Source organism: Syngnathus typhle, linkage group LG11 (assembly GCF_033458585.1).
Source record: "Syngnathus typhle isolate RoL2023-S1 ecotype Sweden linkage group LG11, RoL_Styp_1.0, whole genome shotgun sequence".
NCBI classification, from domain to species: Eukaryota; Metazoa; Chordata; class Actinopteri; order Syngnathiformes; family Syngnathidae; genus Syngnathus; species Syngnathus typhle.
Genome location: NC_083748.1, coordinates 7,610,890 through 7,623,237, shown reverse-complemented (window position 1 = coordinate 7,623,237; position 12,348 = coordinate 7,610,890). Strand labels below are relative to the sequence as shown.

General features: G+C 39.4%; 2 protein-coding genes and 1 non-coding gene across 3 annotated transcripts; 1 reads left to right on the top strand and 2 right to left on the bottom strand.

Annotated features, from left to right (window-relative positions):
• Positions 1-55: 55 nt before the first annotated feature.
• Positions 56-4,555, bottom strand: vamp3 (vesicle-associated membrane protein 3 (cellubrevin)). The gene is made up of 5 exons (XM_061292416.1): positions 4,253-4,555; positions 3,373-3,451; positions 1,767-1,925; positions 1,601-1,652; positions 56-1,487 (listed from the first exon to the last, which is right to left on the bottom strand). Coding segments are annotated over exons 1-5 (309 nt in total). The 5' UTR covers positions 4,255-4,555; the 3' UTR covers positions 56-1,470.
• An 825-nt stretch (positions 4,556-5,380) lies between these two features.
• On the bottom strand, positions 5,381-5,453 carry trnar-acg (transfer RNA arginine (anticodon ACG)). Its single transcript has one exon. It is a non-coding gene; the product is annotated as a tRNA-Arg (tRNA).
• A 363-nt stretch (positions 5,454-5,816) lies between these two features.
• On the top strand, positions 5,817-12,029 carry ccdc3b (coiled-coil domain containing 3b). Its single transcript, XM_061291983.1, has 3 exons — positions 5,817-6,397; positions 9,717-9,891; positions 10,989-12,029. The coding sequence occupies exons 1-3, from the start codon at positions 6,063-6,065 to the stop codon at positions 11,280-11,282; spliced, it is 804 nt and encodes a 267-aa protein (XP_061147967.1). The 5' UTR covers positions 5,817-6,062; the 3' UTR covers positions 11,283-12,029.
• The last annotated feature ends 319 nt before the right edge of the window (positions 12,030-12,348 follow it).

Sequence of the window (12,348 nt, the reverse complement as noted above, 5' to 3'; positions counted from 1 at the left end):
GCACAATACTTTTAACAATGTGTATAAATAAACAAAAACAACACTGGCACTAAAATCCAAGTGACAAAGTAATCAGGCATCATTTAATGATTTAATAAGAAGCAACAGCAGGGTATGCAATCATCCAGTGTTGGCACAGTACATGTAATTCTCACACTGTCACCCCACCAAAGGTTTTTGAACAAATTCCAACTGCTAAAATGTTTAGCAGCAGTGGACACAAACCAAACAAAAAAAAAATTAAGGTTAGCTCTGTACGAAGTTTCAAAAACCATAGCTGAATAAAACGACATTAATTACACATGTATGCACTTTATTCGGATGGGTTACATCTGTGTAAGAATACACTCGTGTAAGTTGATTGAGCAAGTGAGCTGCAACAGTCATTCAAAAGGCATAATAGACTCCATCAGGTAGATAATTATACATAATTTATCAATCCATTGGCTTGACAGTAAGAGGAAGTGCGCAAAACCGTTTTTCCAATCGGGGGCCAGTTCCGTCCTTTGAGGACCACACTTAATACTTAAATAAGGTTTACCATGTGAGTTAAATGCTAACAATTGACAATACAGTCACCTTGCCTTCTAGAACTGGTTCTGAAGTTTTCTTTTAAATCGCATGGTGGGCTATCGTGGCCACATGTTGTTCCGCATAAATCCAAATCAAATCACAAATGATCTTTAACTGTACACCAAGTCATTCCTGAGACAATGATGCAAATGGATATAACACTATGAACCCGAGGCATAAACATACGCTCCTTCTAAGTTGTCGATTTGAGATGATCAATTTAATCATTTCATATATTTCACAATAGACTTCACTATAACCAACATTTCCCTAAAGGAATTCATAAAGTATACTTTTCTATTTATCTAGCAACCAATATGTTTGCAAAACAAGTTCATGAGCATTCAGCCATGCGTATAAATAAGTTAAGGCATGCAAATTGAACAGCTCCGTGTCTTTTGAAGGCACAAGCAAAATACAGAACAGGAGGATTCTTACAAAGTTGAAAAATGTTGAGTTTGCTTCAATGGTGGGCAGGAACATTTTGGAAAGTACTTCTTATGGCACACACTTTGAAGGCTAGTAAAAACAAAATACAAGAGGAGTTTACAACTATACGCCACATCATGTCATTAAAGGCTTTGGTGTAAGTTTTACTGAAAGTGAGAACAAGGACTGCAGAGGCAGCATTTTCTGTTCACCATGTGACACTGGTGTAGTTTCGGTCAATTAGCTACGTTTCTGTTCATGTGTGTTTCGTACGTGGCACTGCACAGATCGGGCTTGTGAGTAAGCCCATAGCATGTATTGAGGCACATACAAGACAAGGAATGAAGAAGACCCCCCCCCCCCCCCCCCCCTTCAAAGGAGAAGAAAATGTGAACTAAGAAGCCACTAATCATGTGGCCTCTGCCTTTCAATGATGCTTGTTGCTCATCTCCTCTTCTTGATGCCGTTTTAGGCTTGTGACCAAACTGGAAAAAAAGCAAGATCATGAAAGTTAACACTTCTGAAAGAAACATGTAAAACATAGGAGTGCAAATCTTTTGGGGGGACAAAAGTGACGTGTGTATGGCGTGATACTTACTAATAATGATGACCACGATAATCAGTAGGACAGCTATCAGGATGGCCCACATCTGGAAAGCAGATAAGTAGAGAATGTCAGCGCGACACTCAGCTCAACTTGATTTGAAAATGTATGTTAAAAAAATACTCATTATGCTTTGCAAACACATCCATCAAAATTATACCTTGCAGTTCTTCCACCAGTACTTCCTCTTCAGTTTGGCAGCACTGGTCTCAAACTGGGATGCTCCAGCTTGGAGTGCATCTGCTCGATCGTCCAGTTCCGATAACTTCTGGTCCCGTTCCAGCACTTTGTCCACGTTCACGCGCATAATATCCACCACCTGCAAACACCACATATGATCTGGTAGTTACCTGTGGGCTACAGCATAAAAGTTAAATCAAATGTCCACCATTTCATACATGTATAGCAGCTGAGAACTAAATCTGTATTTAAATACCGTGTTTGCTGTTGAAACTGTATACTGATGTGAATTATTCAAGACACAATCATTATTTGAAATCTGATTGAATCAACGGAATGGAAAATAGAACATTTTTATTCTTGATTCATCAAATAAGACTGGACAAAAAATGGACAAAACCATATTTTTTCAAAAGAGTTAGTTGCGGCCCGTAAAAATCTTTTCAGACAGTCACAGGGAACGCACTTTTAAACCCACATGTTCCACTGATCCACAAACCTTACTATTGCCACTCCCCTCAGACAAAGAGCTGCAGAGTGCAGAGGAGTGCGCAAGCATTACATAAGCAGGGACTGATTATATAAGCCTCCGACAACCAATTGGAGGCTCAGTGAACACGCTTAAAGTTGACGCTCAGTGAAGGAGGGGCTAGTTTGAGCATTTTAAAAGGAACTGGGAAGGGCGTGTTGTTGTACGTCATTTCGGAGCAGTGCCTTTTTTATTTTTAGGCATGTGAATGAACATGTGTTTGCGGGCAGCACATTCCTCATAGTGGCGATCCAGAACAGCCACGGACGGCGAGGGTTATATAATTCGCTGTTCAAGACAAACATCAAGAAGCAGTGAGTCATAAGAGAAGCCGGGGTCAGTGAGAGGAAGGGACGATCAATAAAGGCTCTGTACAAACGTCATTTTTTCCTATACATAAACAAAACTACAGGTAAACATTTTGATGCGCAAACATTTGCATGTGGCCTAAAATTTGGTTAGTTCGTCAACAGATGGGTGGTTATAAAGGTGTTGTGAATATTATTTACTAAATGTGGAGTATAATAAAGTCCCTTTCATAAGCTTTAGTGAGTGCAAATTTGGTAAATACAATGTAACAACTGAATTTGAACAAAATCCATTCATGAATTTCAAACAAGTTCCTGCAAAGAGGGCTCATTTATCTGTAATCTGTTAAAGATCTGCTCCACAGTCAAACTGCTGAAATCAAACCCTTACTCATCGCACAGAACTCTTTCAACACGTGTCATGCACAGAATCTGCTGTTTAATGGCAGTTTCAAATCTAGATATTAACATGACTCTAGAAAATACATGTAGACTATCACAATTCATTTACACTTACAAACAATTAAGTAGTGAATTTGAGCTATTTAAATTTAAAGTTAATTTGTTGTCATCAAGAGTCAGTGACAGTGATCACTCAACTATTGAAAATTGATGCAGTGAACAGTATGATTTAAATATAGATAGATAGATAGATAGATAGATAGATAGATAGATAGATAGATAGATAGATAGATAGATAGATAGATAGATAGATAGATAGATAGATAGAGCAGAGTTATCTATCATACCTCATCGACCTGGGCTTGGGTCTGCTGCAAACGTTTGTTGCTCGACCCTGCACCAGAACCTTCTGGAACTAAGCCTGACCTGGAGAAACATGAGATTTAACATATTTGCATAAATCTCTACATAAGTACCACTGTTCTAATAAAAAGGAAAAAAAATGGAGATGCCTGTTAAATCCATCACAAGCACAGATTAACAAGTAAACTTGTGACATTGGATAAGGCCTACATGCAACCGGTACCATGTCACTGCATTCCTTCTGCGCACCCACTCACACTGATAAGATAATATGTCAAACATACAAACGATTACAGACCATGTAAACATTTTTACATGTTGCAGCTCGTCAATCATCTCAACGTACTCATAACACAATTTGGCCTGAGACTATTTTAGACCTAAAAATATCCGTCAAAGCCATTCAAACAAAGCTTTCCCCAAATGCCGTGCAGTCAGTTTCATGAGACGATGAACCATTAAACCAACTGCTTCATTTCTTGTGGTAACAAAAAAATAGCTATGTAGTTTTTACGTTGAGAAGCTAACTTTGGGTTAGCAGCTCGGGATGCTAAATCCAACTCAAATGAACTGCATTAAATTGAGAACAGGGCAAAGAATAAAGACGTTAAAAACTAATGGTAATAAATTGAGAATAAATGATGAAGTTACTCGGATCAATTGTAAAGTTTGTACAGTTAATGCAAACTTGTGAGGAAATTGACTGGTTGACGAACTAGCACTTGTTGCATGCTAACAGCTAAATTTAGGGCGTATGCTACGCTTGACTTTTGTAAAACAACCACATTGAGTGCTCTAAACTTGTTTGATCCAACAACTCGATCGTGTTTATGCGTGCACACACTTTAGACAGTTTAAACTTACATCGTGAAGTGAAAGTTGCTTTATCGTGCACCGGATGTTTCTTTGGAGCAAGTTCCAACCCGTAGTTGAGATGCGTTGTGGGAAGTCGGAAACTCGGAACTTTGGCGTTCCCAGCGCGCAGCGAACTGAAACTGGACAACCTTACTTTGAAACTGCTATCTTGGCAGAAGTTAACTAATTGGTGTAACTACCGTCGTGCGTTTTATCCCTGGAATTAGACAAAATAAACGATAAATATTATATGTAACGTCACAGTGTTGACGTAAAAACAATACAAGTAAATGTTTTCAGATGAGAAAGTCGATCTTTGCTCACTGAATACGGGACTACTTGAATGCAACACTGAATAGGCGACGTACTTCCGCCAACAATGAGGAGTAACGGCCACATAGAAAACAATAAAGCACTTCAAAATATTAATAAAAGTGTAATATTGCAACGGTCGTTCACCTAAAGCACCACTTTAATAACTTTGCATATTGAAGAAAATTTAGTTGTACATCCAATTAAAGACATGGAGAAAAGACGCGTGATCCGCATGTGACATTATGAACCAAAGAAAATTGCATATACCCGTTCCATTATAACTGCTTCCATCTCATTTGCTACATATTTGATCAGGATCTTCGCTATGAACAGGTTTTCTTTCAATTATTCGAATGCAAGTCTAACTTATTTCTTCACTGCAAAAAATGTGATTCCACCTTACATGTCTGTAGGATTCTGGCAGACAATAAAAAATAAATCATGACCGGGGTGTGAACAGCGAGGCTGCATTCGAATCAAGACGAGAAAAATATGGACAATGCTTCCACCTATAGGACAGATATTGAATGGCTTGGGCTCCATTTTAGATTACATCGGACGCATGAGACGTGCAGCGATTTATGATCTTAGTAAATGTGCCTCCTTGCAAGCGAGTTCTTTAAGTAAAGAAAAGTTGACTTAGAATTTACTTAATTACAATTTTATTTCCAAGCGAAACAATTGAAGTTCTTTCAGTTATTTTAACTCTTCGCTTTTATATATATTATAAGTTTGCTATTCACCAGTAGGGTTTTGGTTAAAATAGTTTCGTTAGCGATATTTTGTAAATGTAAAAAGGCAAAAGAAAACTAAACAAAAATTCGAGCCAGCCAGGAGTCGAACCTGGAATCTTCTGATCCGTAGTCAGACGCGTTATCCATTGCGCCACTGGCCCGTTGAGATGAGCTGGCACTGTCGTACAATATAAAGGGGAAGCCGTGTTCCATATGCCATCAAATGCCATCATCCGATCGTTTCTTTTAGGAAGTTGGCCAGTGTACGATAAAGTCACTCAAAATGTATTGAATAGAAATAAACATAGTATCAAAACCTTTGTCACAAGAGGGTGCCATTGACAACTCCAGTTCACTGAATGAGTTGTTTAGTTTAGTGTACAACTGTATTCATTTTAAAATGTCATTCAGTCTTCTAGCATACGTTTGGGATTAAATTTGTATTGAAATCAATATAATAAAAGTCCCACGCAATGGTGTGTGCAGTGGTTTTCTTTGCTCCGCCTAAACTTGTATTAGAAGGGATTGTGTTGCTGCAGATTAGAGGAGGCTGATCCTCCTCCTTCAAAATTACAGGTATCACTTCTGCAGGCGGGAGACTGCAGAAGCACAACCGTGGAGTTAACGCTTGTTTTATTTTCCCCTCCACGTATAAACCACTTGGATGAATCGTTGAAATAGATTGTGTCCACAGCGTGAGCGCACTGCCCTTCCCCTGCAACTTCCATCAATCACCAGTTCACTCCACTTCGCAAAATTCGCGTGGGACCATGTGGATTATCGTGTTTTTTCTCCTGACTGCAGCCGATGGGTGCCAGCTGCCCCACGACTGGAGACCCCAGACGGAGGCGTGCCGTGCCGAGCTGGCCGAGATCATCGTGTTCGCAAAGGTGCTGGGTCTGCACAAGGAGCCGTACAACTATCTGCCGTGGCAGAGCCACACCGATCTGCTCTACTTCGCCGAGATCGAGCTGCTGTGTGACCAGGCGTGGGGAAGCATGCTGGAGGTCCCCGCGGGCTCCAGGTTTAACATCACCGGCCTGGGGTACTTCTCCTGCTTCTCCTACAGTGTCACCCCAAACAACAATTATTACTTCTTCCTAAAGTGAGTAATCTCCCCTTCCCCGTAATTGCTGAGGTGCTGACTGATTGACCGAGTCCATCACATATTATGATGTAAAATCCACATATCTATCAGGGGTGAGCAAAGTATGGCTGGCGGGCAACATATGACACGCACCAATCTTCAATCCTGCCCAATATTCATTTACATAAAAGTCCTGTAATATATTATAAATATTTTAAGTAATATATGTTAAAGAATTAAGAACTTGGAGAACTGTTGTCCATCAATTTAAAAATATAAGTAATAAGACATTTGTAATAGATCATAAGTATTGCTCTCAAGTTCACATTTTTCCCCAGTTTGCTTGAAAATGATCTTTGACCCGTGTTGCGTTCACATATTCTCTCAGTGTAGAGTCTCTTTGGATTCATTCCAAATGACAAAAATATGCAAGTTACAGTTCATTGAAGACTGGCCAACTAAGTTTCCTCCTCAACTGTTTAACTGCAGACACTTTCCCTTTGCCACAGTTCTGCGAAAATGTCCTTTGGACAGAGTTTTTGGCGAGTCATATCAGCTCATTGTTTACAGATGAAAAATGAAACTTGAGAAAAAAACAACACTGTCCCTACTGTGAAACATGGAAGACGCTCAATAATGTTTGGGGGCTGCTTTACTTCATGTGGCTCGGGGTGTCCTGAATCTGTGCAGGATGCAATGAAGTCTCAAGACCAGCAGAGCATACTGGACTGAAATATGCTCCCCTGTGTCAGAAAGCTTTCTCTCAGCTGCAGGTCATGCCATTATCTTACAATGAGATAATGACCCAAAACACACAACTAAAAACATGCAAGAATGACTAAGAACAAAAAATTGGATCATTCTGAAGAGCTAAATCATGTTGAAATTATGTGGAGGGAGCTGAAACATGCAAGTTGGAGAGGAAAATTCATACGAATGACAATAGTGAGGTATTCTTTCCACCATTCTGCCTGAAATTACAGCTACTTAGTGACACTGCCTGTTTTTATTTCTATGGGGGAGATTGGGTAATTTGAAGTGCTCATTTATTTGTTCAAGGGTTTTATGCAAGTGGAGTTTAATTGGGGCAGAATGTCTATTAGAGCGCTGGTCACTATTTGAGGAAGTTTGGTACATCAATCACGATGAAAATGAGACGCGCCTACCCGGCGCAACACAGACTGTATAGCCAAATATTGGAACTGGAGGAGACACTCACTAAGAACATCTGAAGAATGTTGTGGTATTCAGTCCAAACATTAAAAAGTTCTAGTTGGTGGTAAATATATTCAAGTAATATTCAAAGTGAGCTGTAATGTATTTCCTTGAATTGAGTTTTCAATTCTGTTCTACAACAACTCTTCAGATGTGTGCCATAAATAAATAATTCTCAAAGGACTTAATCAGTAAAGAAACCTAAACAGAGCCCACCTCCCATATTTCCTCTTAATGTGATCCCTTATGTGTGATACTTTCCACGCACGTTGAAAACCAGTGTAGCGTGTCTGTTAAAACTTTGCATGCATGTCGATGTAATTATAGAGACAATCAGGATATCAAAAGTTTGATAAAGCCCACAATTTGTGGACCCGGCGCTGATGAGAGCCTCTACTTAGTGATAGGGAGCATGTGCTAACCATCACTAACAGATGTTACCAATTATATATTTTTTTTACATACATAGATGAGATGTCATATACTGCATGTGTGTGCGTGCGTGCATGGATGTGTGTGTGCGTGTGTGTGTGTGTGTGTGTGTTGGAAAGCATTCCTGGTCTGTAATGTTTTGCAGTCCCACATGAGGGTCTGCACAAAGCCAACAACAGCATTACTTCTCTATAGAATGCATCTTAGAGACAGACGTGTGTGAACACACGGTTAGACTTTGCTTCCCCCGGTTGAGTTAGTCAAAATACTTTTGTCACCATTTATCAGGGATAACAATTCCATTTTGTGAGCAGAACCTCACAACAGTAAATAACATTACATGCTCATGTAAATTATTGTTTCTTATTCTTTTTTTTTTTTAAATAAAATAACAATATTAGATTTTGCCAGAAAACAGACAAAGAGCTTCCTAGGTTGTGGAATACCATTCTTTAGTCTAATCAGAATGTCAAGTTGTATCAGATTGGCAGGAGGAGAATGAAAAGAACAGCAAGTGATCCAAAGCGTACCACATCATGCTTCAAAATCAATGATCATGACAGATGTATGGCTGCTGCGGAACGGCGAAACTCGCGTTTATTGATGATGTGACTGCTGACAAAAGTAACAGATGAGGCTCGAGCTGTTCCCTCTGCTCAGTGGGTGGTTACGTAAGAAGATTGATACCACTTGGATGGGGCAATAGTTAGAAATTGAGTCACTTTGTTAAACATTAAATTGGGATCATCTTAACTTGAAACAAAGCTTTCTTTGTTTCAAATCAGGGCAAAACAGCATTAAAATGTAATTTTTTAAAAATATTTTTGTACTAGCAAACGAATGTCTGTTCCCACTACTATGGAATTGGCCAAAATGTCTAGTAAAAAAATTAAATGGGAACAACTCAAAGAGGTGAGTTTCAATATTTTAGTCAAACTAATCAATGTGTCTTCATGCTAACATTTGAATTTATGCCAACATAGACTAAGAAAAGAGTTTCAGCTTTAAAAAATGATTAAAAATTCAATTTAATATATACAAACAATGGAAAGGCGTGACTCCTTATTTCATGAGCCAACAAAGACAACGAGGTAAAGTTCTCATTCTCATCATGGTCTCCAGTCATTTCCTGTCCAACAAAACCACAGGGAGATAAAAATAGTCAATCAATCACGGGCAAAAAGTTCCCAGGACAGGGCGAACGAGCCGAAGTCTAGAGAAGAATGCAACTGGCAATCTCGCATGGGATTTTAAAATGAGACTGCTGTCTGGTTCTCATGTGCACTGTAAAAACATTAGCCTATATGTTACCCCTTCAAGATTCTGTCCGAAAAATAACAAACACAGCTCATACAGATGGGAAACACTGACATGATGCCAGACCAAAAATACTGACGAGGCATTTTTGGGTATCGTGCATGCTGTGTTTGTGTGTAACCAATGCTGTGAAGTCATTTCTACACATCTAACCTTTAACCTTTTCAACACACACATGCGTCAACTCTGTCACTTGTACACCAAACTTTTGGTGTCCTCCCGGGGAGGCGGGATGGACTCCAGATGTCCGTACTCCCTCGCACGTCACGTGGTGCTATACGTTAATCACACTCATGAGAATCTGCTTCGGTCAGAGAGAGTTGGAAAGTGGCCGTGTGTTTTACAAAATATATTTTCCTATCTTGCCATGCAGGATGGATGAAAACTACAATATGGTGCCCCATGGAGTGAACTTTCAGGATGCCATTTTCCCAGACACGGCAGACAACCATCGAACGTTTGCTAGCCTGTTCCAGTTTGCCAATTGCACACCTGGAACTCAAGTCCACAGCTACACACCCGAGTGGGAGGCTCAGGAAGATAGCAGGGTACGTAGAATATTCTGATTCAGCACATTGGTTGGAGGGAACAAAATGCAAGAAGCCACAATTGCTTGGATTAATTTGGGGGTAAAGATTCACGATTATATCCTTTTGTTTGAAGATGAAAATCGCTGCAAGTTTAACCAAAATGTGGGAAACAGACATTTTCTGAGGTTTGGCTAGACAAAAAAAGCCACAATCTTTTAGTGTGGAAAAATCCACTTGAAAAAAACATAAAACGAGTCATTCTTGCAACCAAGGAATTGGGAAAGATTTGAAATCTGTTATTCATGTATTTTGCATTTTGTTGGGTTATTTGTTGTGTATTAATAGTTTCCACTGACTCACCACAGTTTTTTCCCTTTGGCACGATCCCACTCATTTTGGTCTTCTGTCTGTTTCCAATCATTTGACTTCCCATGAAAACATCTTGTACCACGGGAAAAGTGTATTATAAACACGGTTTGCATTTCCGTTCATAGATTTGGGGTTGGACAGGGCCTGTGATTGCAATTACAAAGTGATATTTAGATATCTACTGTGGTTTCCTTAAATTATACTCCGGATTATATTTCCTGCTTGCCTCGGGATGTACCTCTAAAACAAAACTACATGAGGACTGAAATCCAATTGAGACTGTAGACTGTTTGTTTTTAAAGTTGTGCTTTCGCATACCATGACTGTCCACCTTTACCTTATAAAGTTTCATGGCCTTTTCGCATCCCTACAGGGTGTAAGTAATGCCACATGGTGTGTGGCCACAGTTATATTGGAGGAAATGTAACCACGAGTGATGTGGCCCAGCAGCCAGCGGCGTATTTTCAACATTTCCTCCAAACTTTCAGCAGTTGTTATTTAAGGGCAGGCAGTTGACATGCTGGCCCACATGGAAGCATTAGCATCCACAGAGGAAATCCACACTCAGGCAGAAAATCTATATAGTCTGAAGCATCTGGAGGCCTTTTTTTTTTTAGTACTTTACAAAAAGGTCTGGCCTGTTCAATGGACGGTTGTCTGAAAATAAAACCACACTGCCTTCTATGTCTTTCAGTGGTGCTTGTTTTGTTTTTATTTACTGACCTCCATTTGTTTTTTTTCTGCAGTTGTTGTGTTCCACGGTGCAGAAGGCTCTATTCGAGGAGGAGGAGAAAGTGAGCACGCTCTCAGAGAAGGTGCGCTTGCTGGAGAAGGCCAACGGCCATCTTAGGGAGAAGGTGAAGACCATGAAACGTCTTCTGCGCCAGGCCCAACGCGAGACGGCCAAGGAGCAACAAACGCTCAACTTCAAGCAGCTGTATGAGTCCAAGACTTCCCGGACACACCCACATCAGGACACCGCCCAGGACCGGAAGGAGCCTCCCCTCAAGAGGGTGCTGTCAAAAAAGTTAAAGAAGTAAAGCTAACTTGAATGTAATCTGGCTAAAGCTGATGCAGCTTTCATTACATTATCCATTTTCATCTGCTTATTCTATTAAAAAAAATCTCAGATTTAAGCGCTTCATGGACAAACAGTCTTAAAATATTTCAAATGAGCAATGACATAATGTATAATTTCCACACAGCCCCAAAGAGCCACATATGATGGTGGGAGCAGTGTTGACATTTTTTTTTTTGACTGCATCATCCAAACTATTAGTCAGAGTAGCATCACATAAAATCAAGAGCCTCTGATGTGCAGTGACAAATTCAAGTTTGGAAATACTGTCAAACGTGTTTACTCAAGTAAATGCATTTGGTCATGACTGTATGCTGGTCATGCAAATTAGTTGCATTGTTGAATAGAAAAAAAAAGTTGTGATGTTTGGAAGTATACGTTGAGAGGAGCCCATGTGACGCTTTGTTTTCTTTTATTACTTATTTTATTTTTGAAACTATTTATATTGAAAACATATAAGGAAGCATTTGTACCTTTTTGTACTCAAATATTTCGTGGCCATTTTGTTTTTTGAAAAGTGCTGAGCACTTATTAATTTGAAACAGTGGTCAAAGATCTGCTTTTTTTTTCCAAGTCACAAATTACAGTTTGTCATTTAAAATGTAAATTTTTCTTTTCAATTTTGTTTTGTGCTTGGCTTTTATCGCCAGCATAATTATTTGAGCACCCTGCTTTGAATGTTAAAATGAATAAATCAGCTTTAACGTCACACCCTATGTTGTTTTTCCATTCATCTACATTTCCCACACGCCCAGTGCATTCAACTATTAAGAAATATTTAGCTTTATGTCATGAACATGACATGAATAAATTAACAAACTTGGGTCCAGATTGTGCACAGCTGTAAAAGCAGACCCATATGTAATAAGTGTCTTCCTACTAAAAGAAAATGTTTGCAAATAAGTTTAGACTGAAGCTCTACGCTCTCACAAGACAGCAGTTTATTTCCTAATCTCGACTTTCTTTACGATCTATCATAGCTGCATTATCATCTGTAAACTTTGCGTAATCGAGTGCCGCAAAAAGAG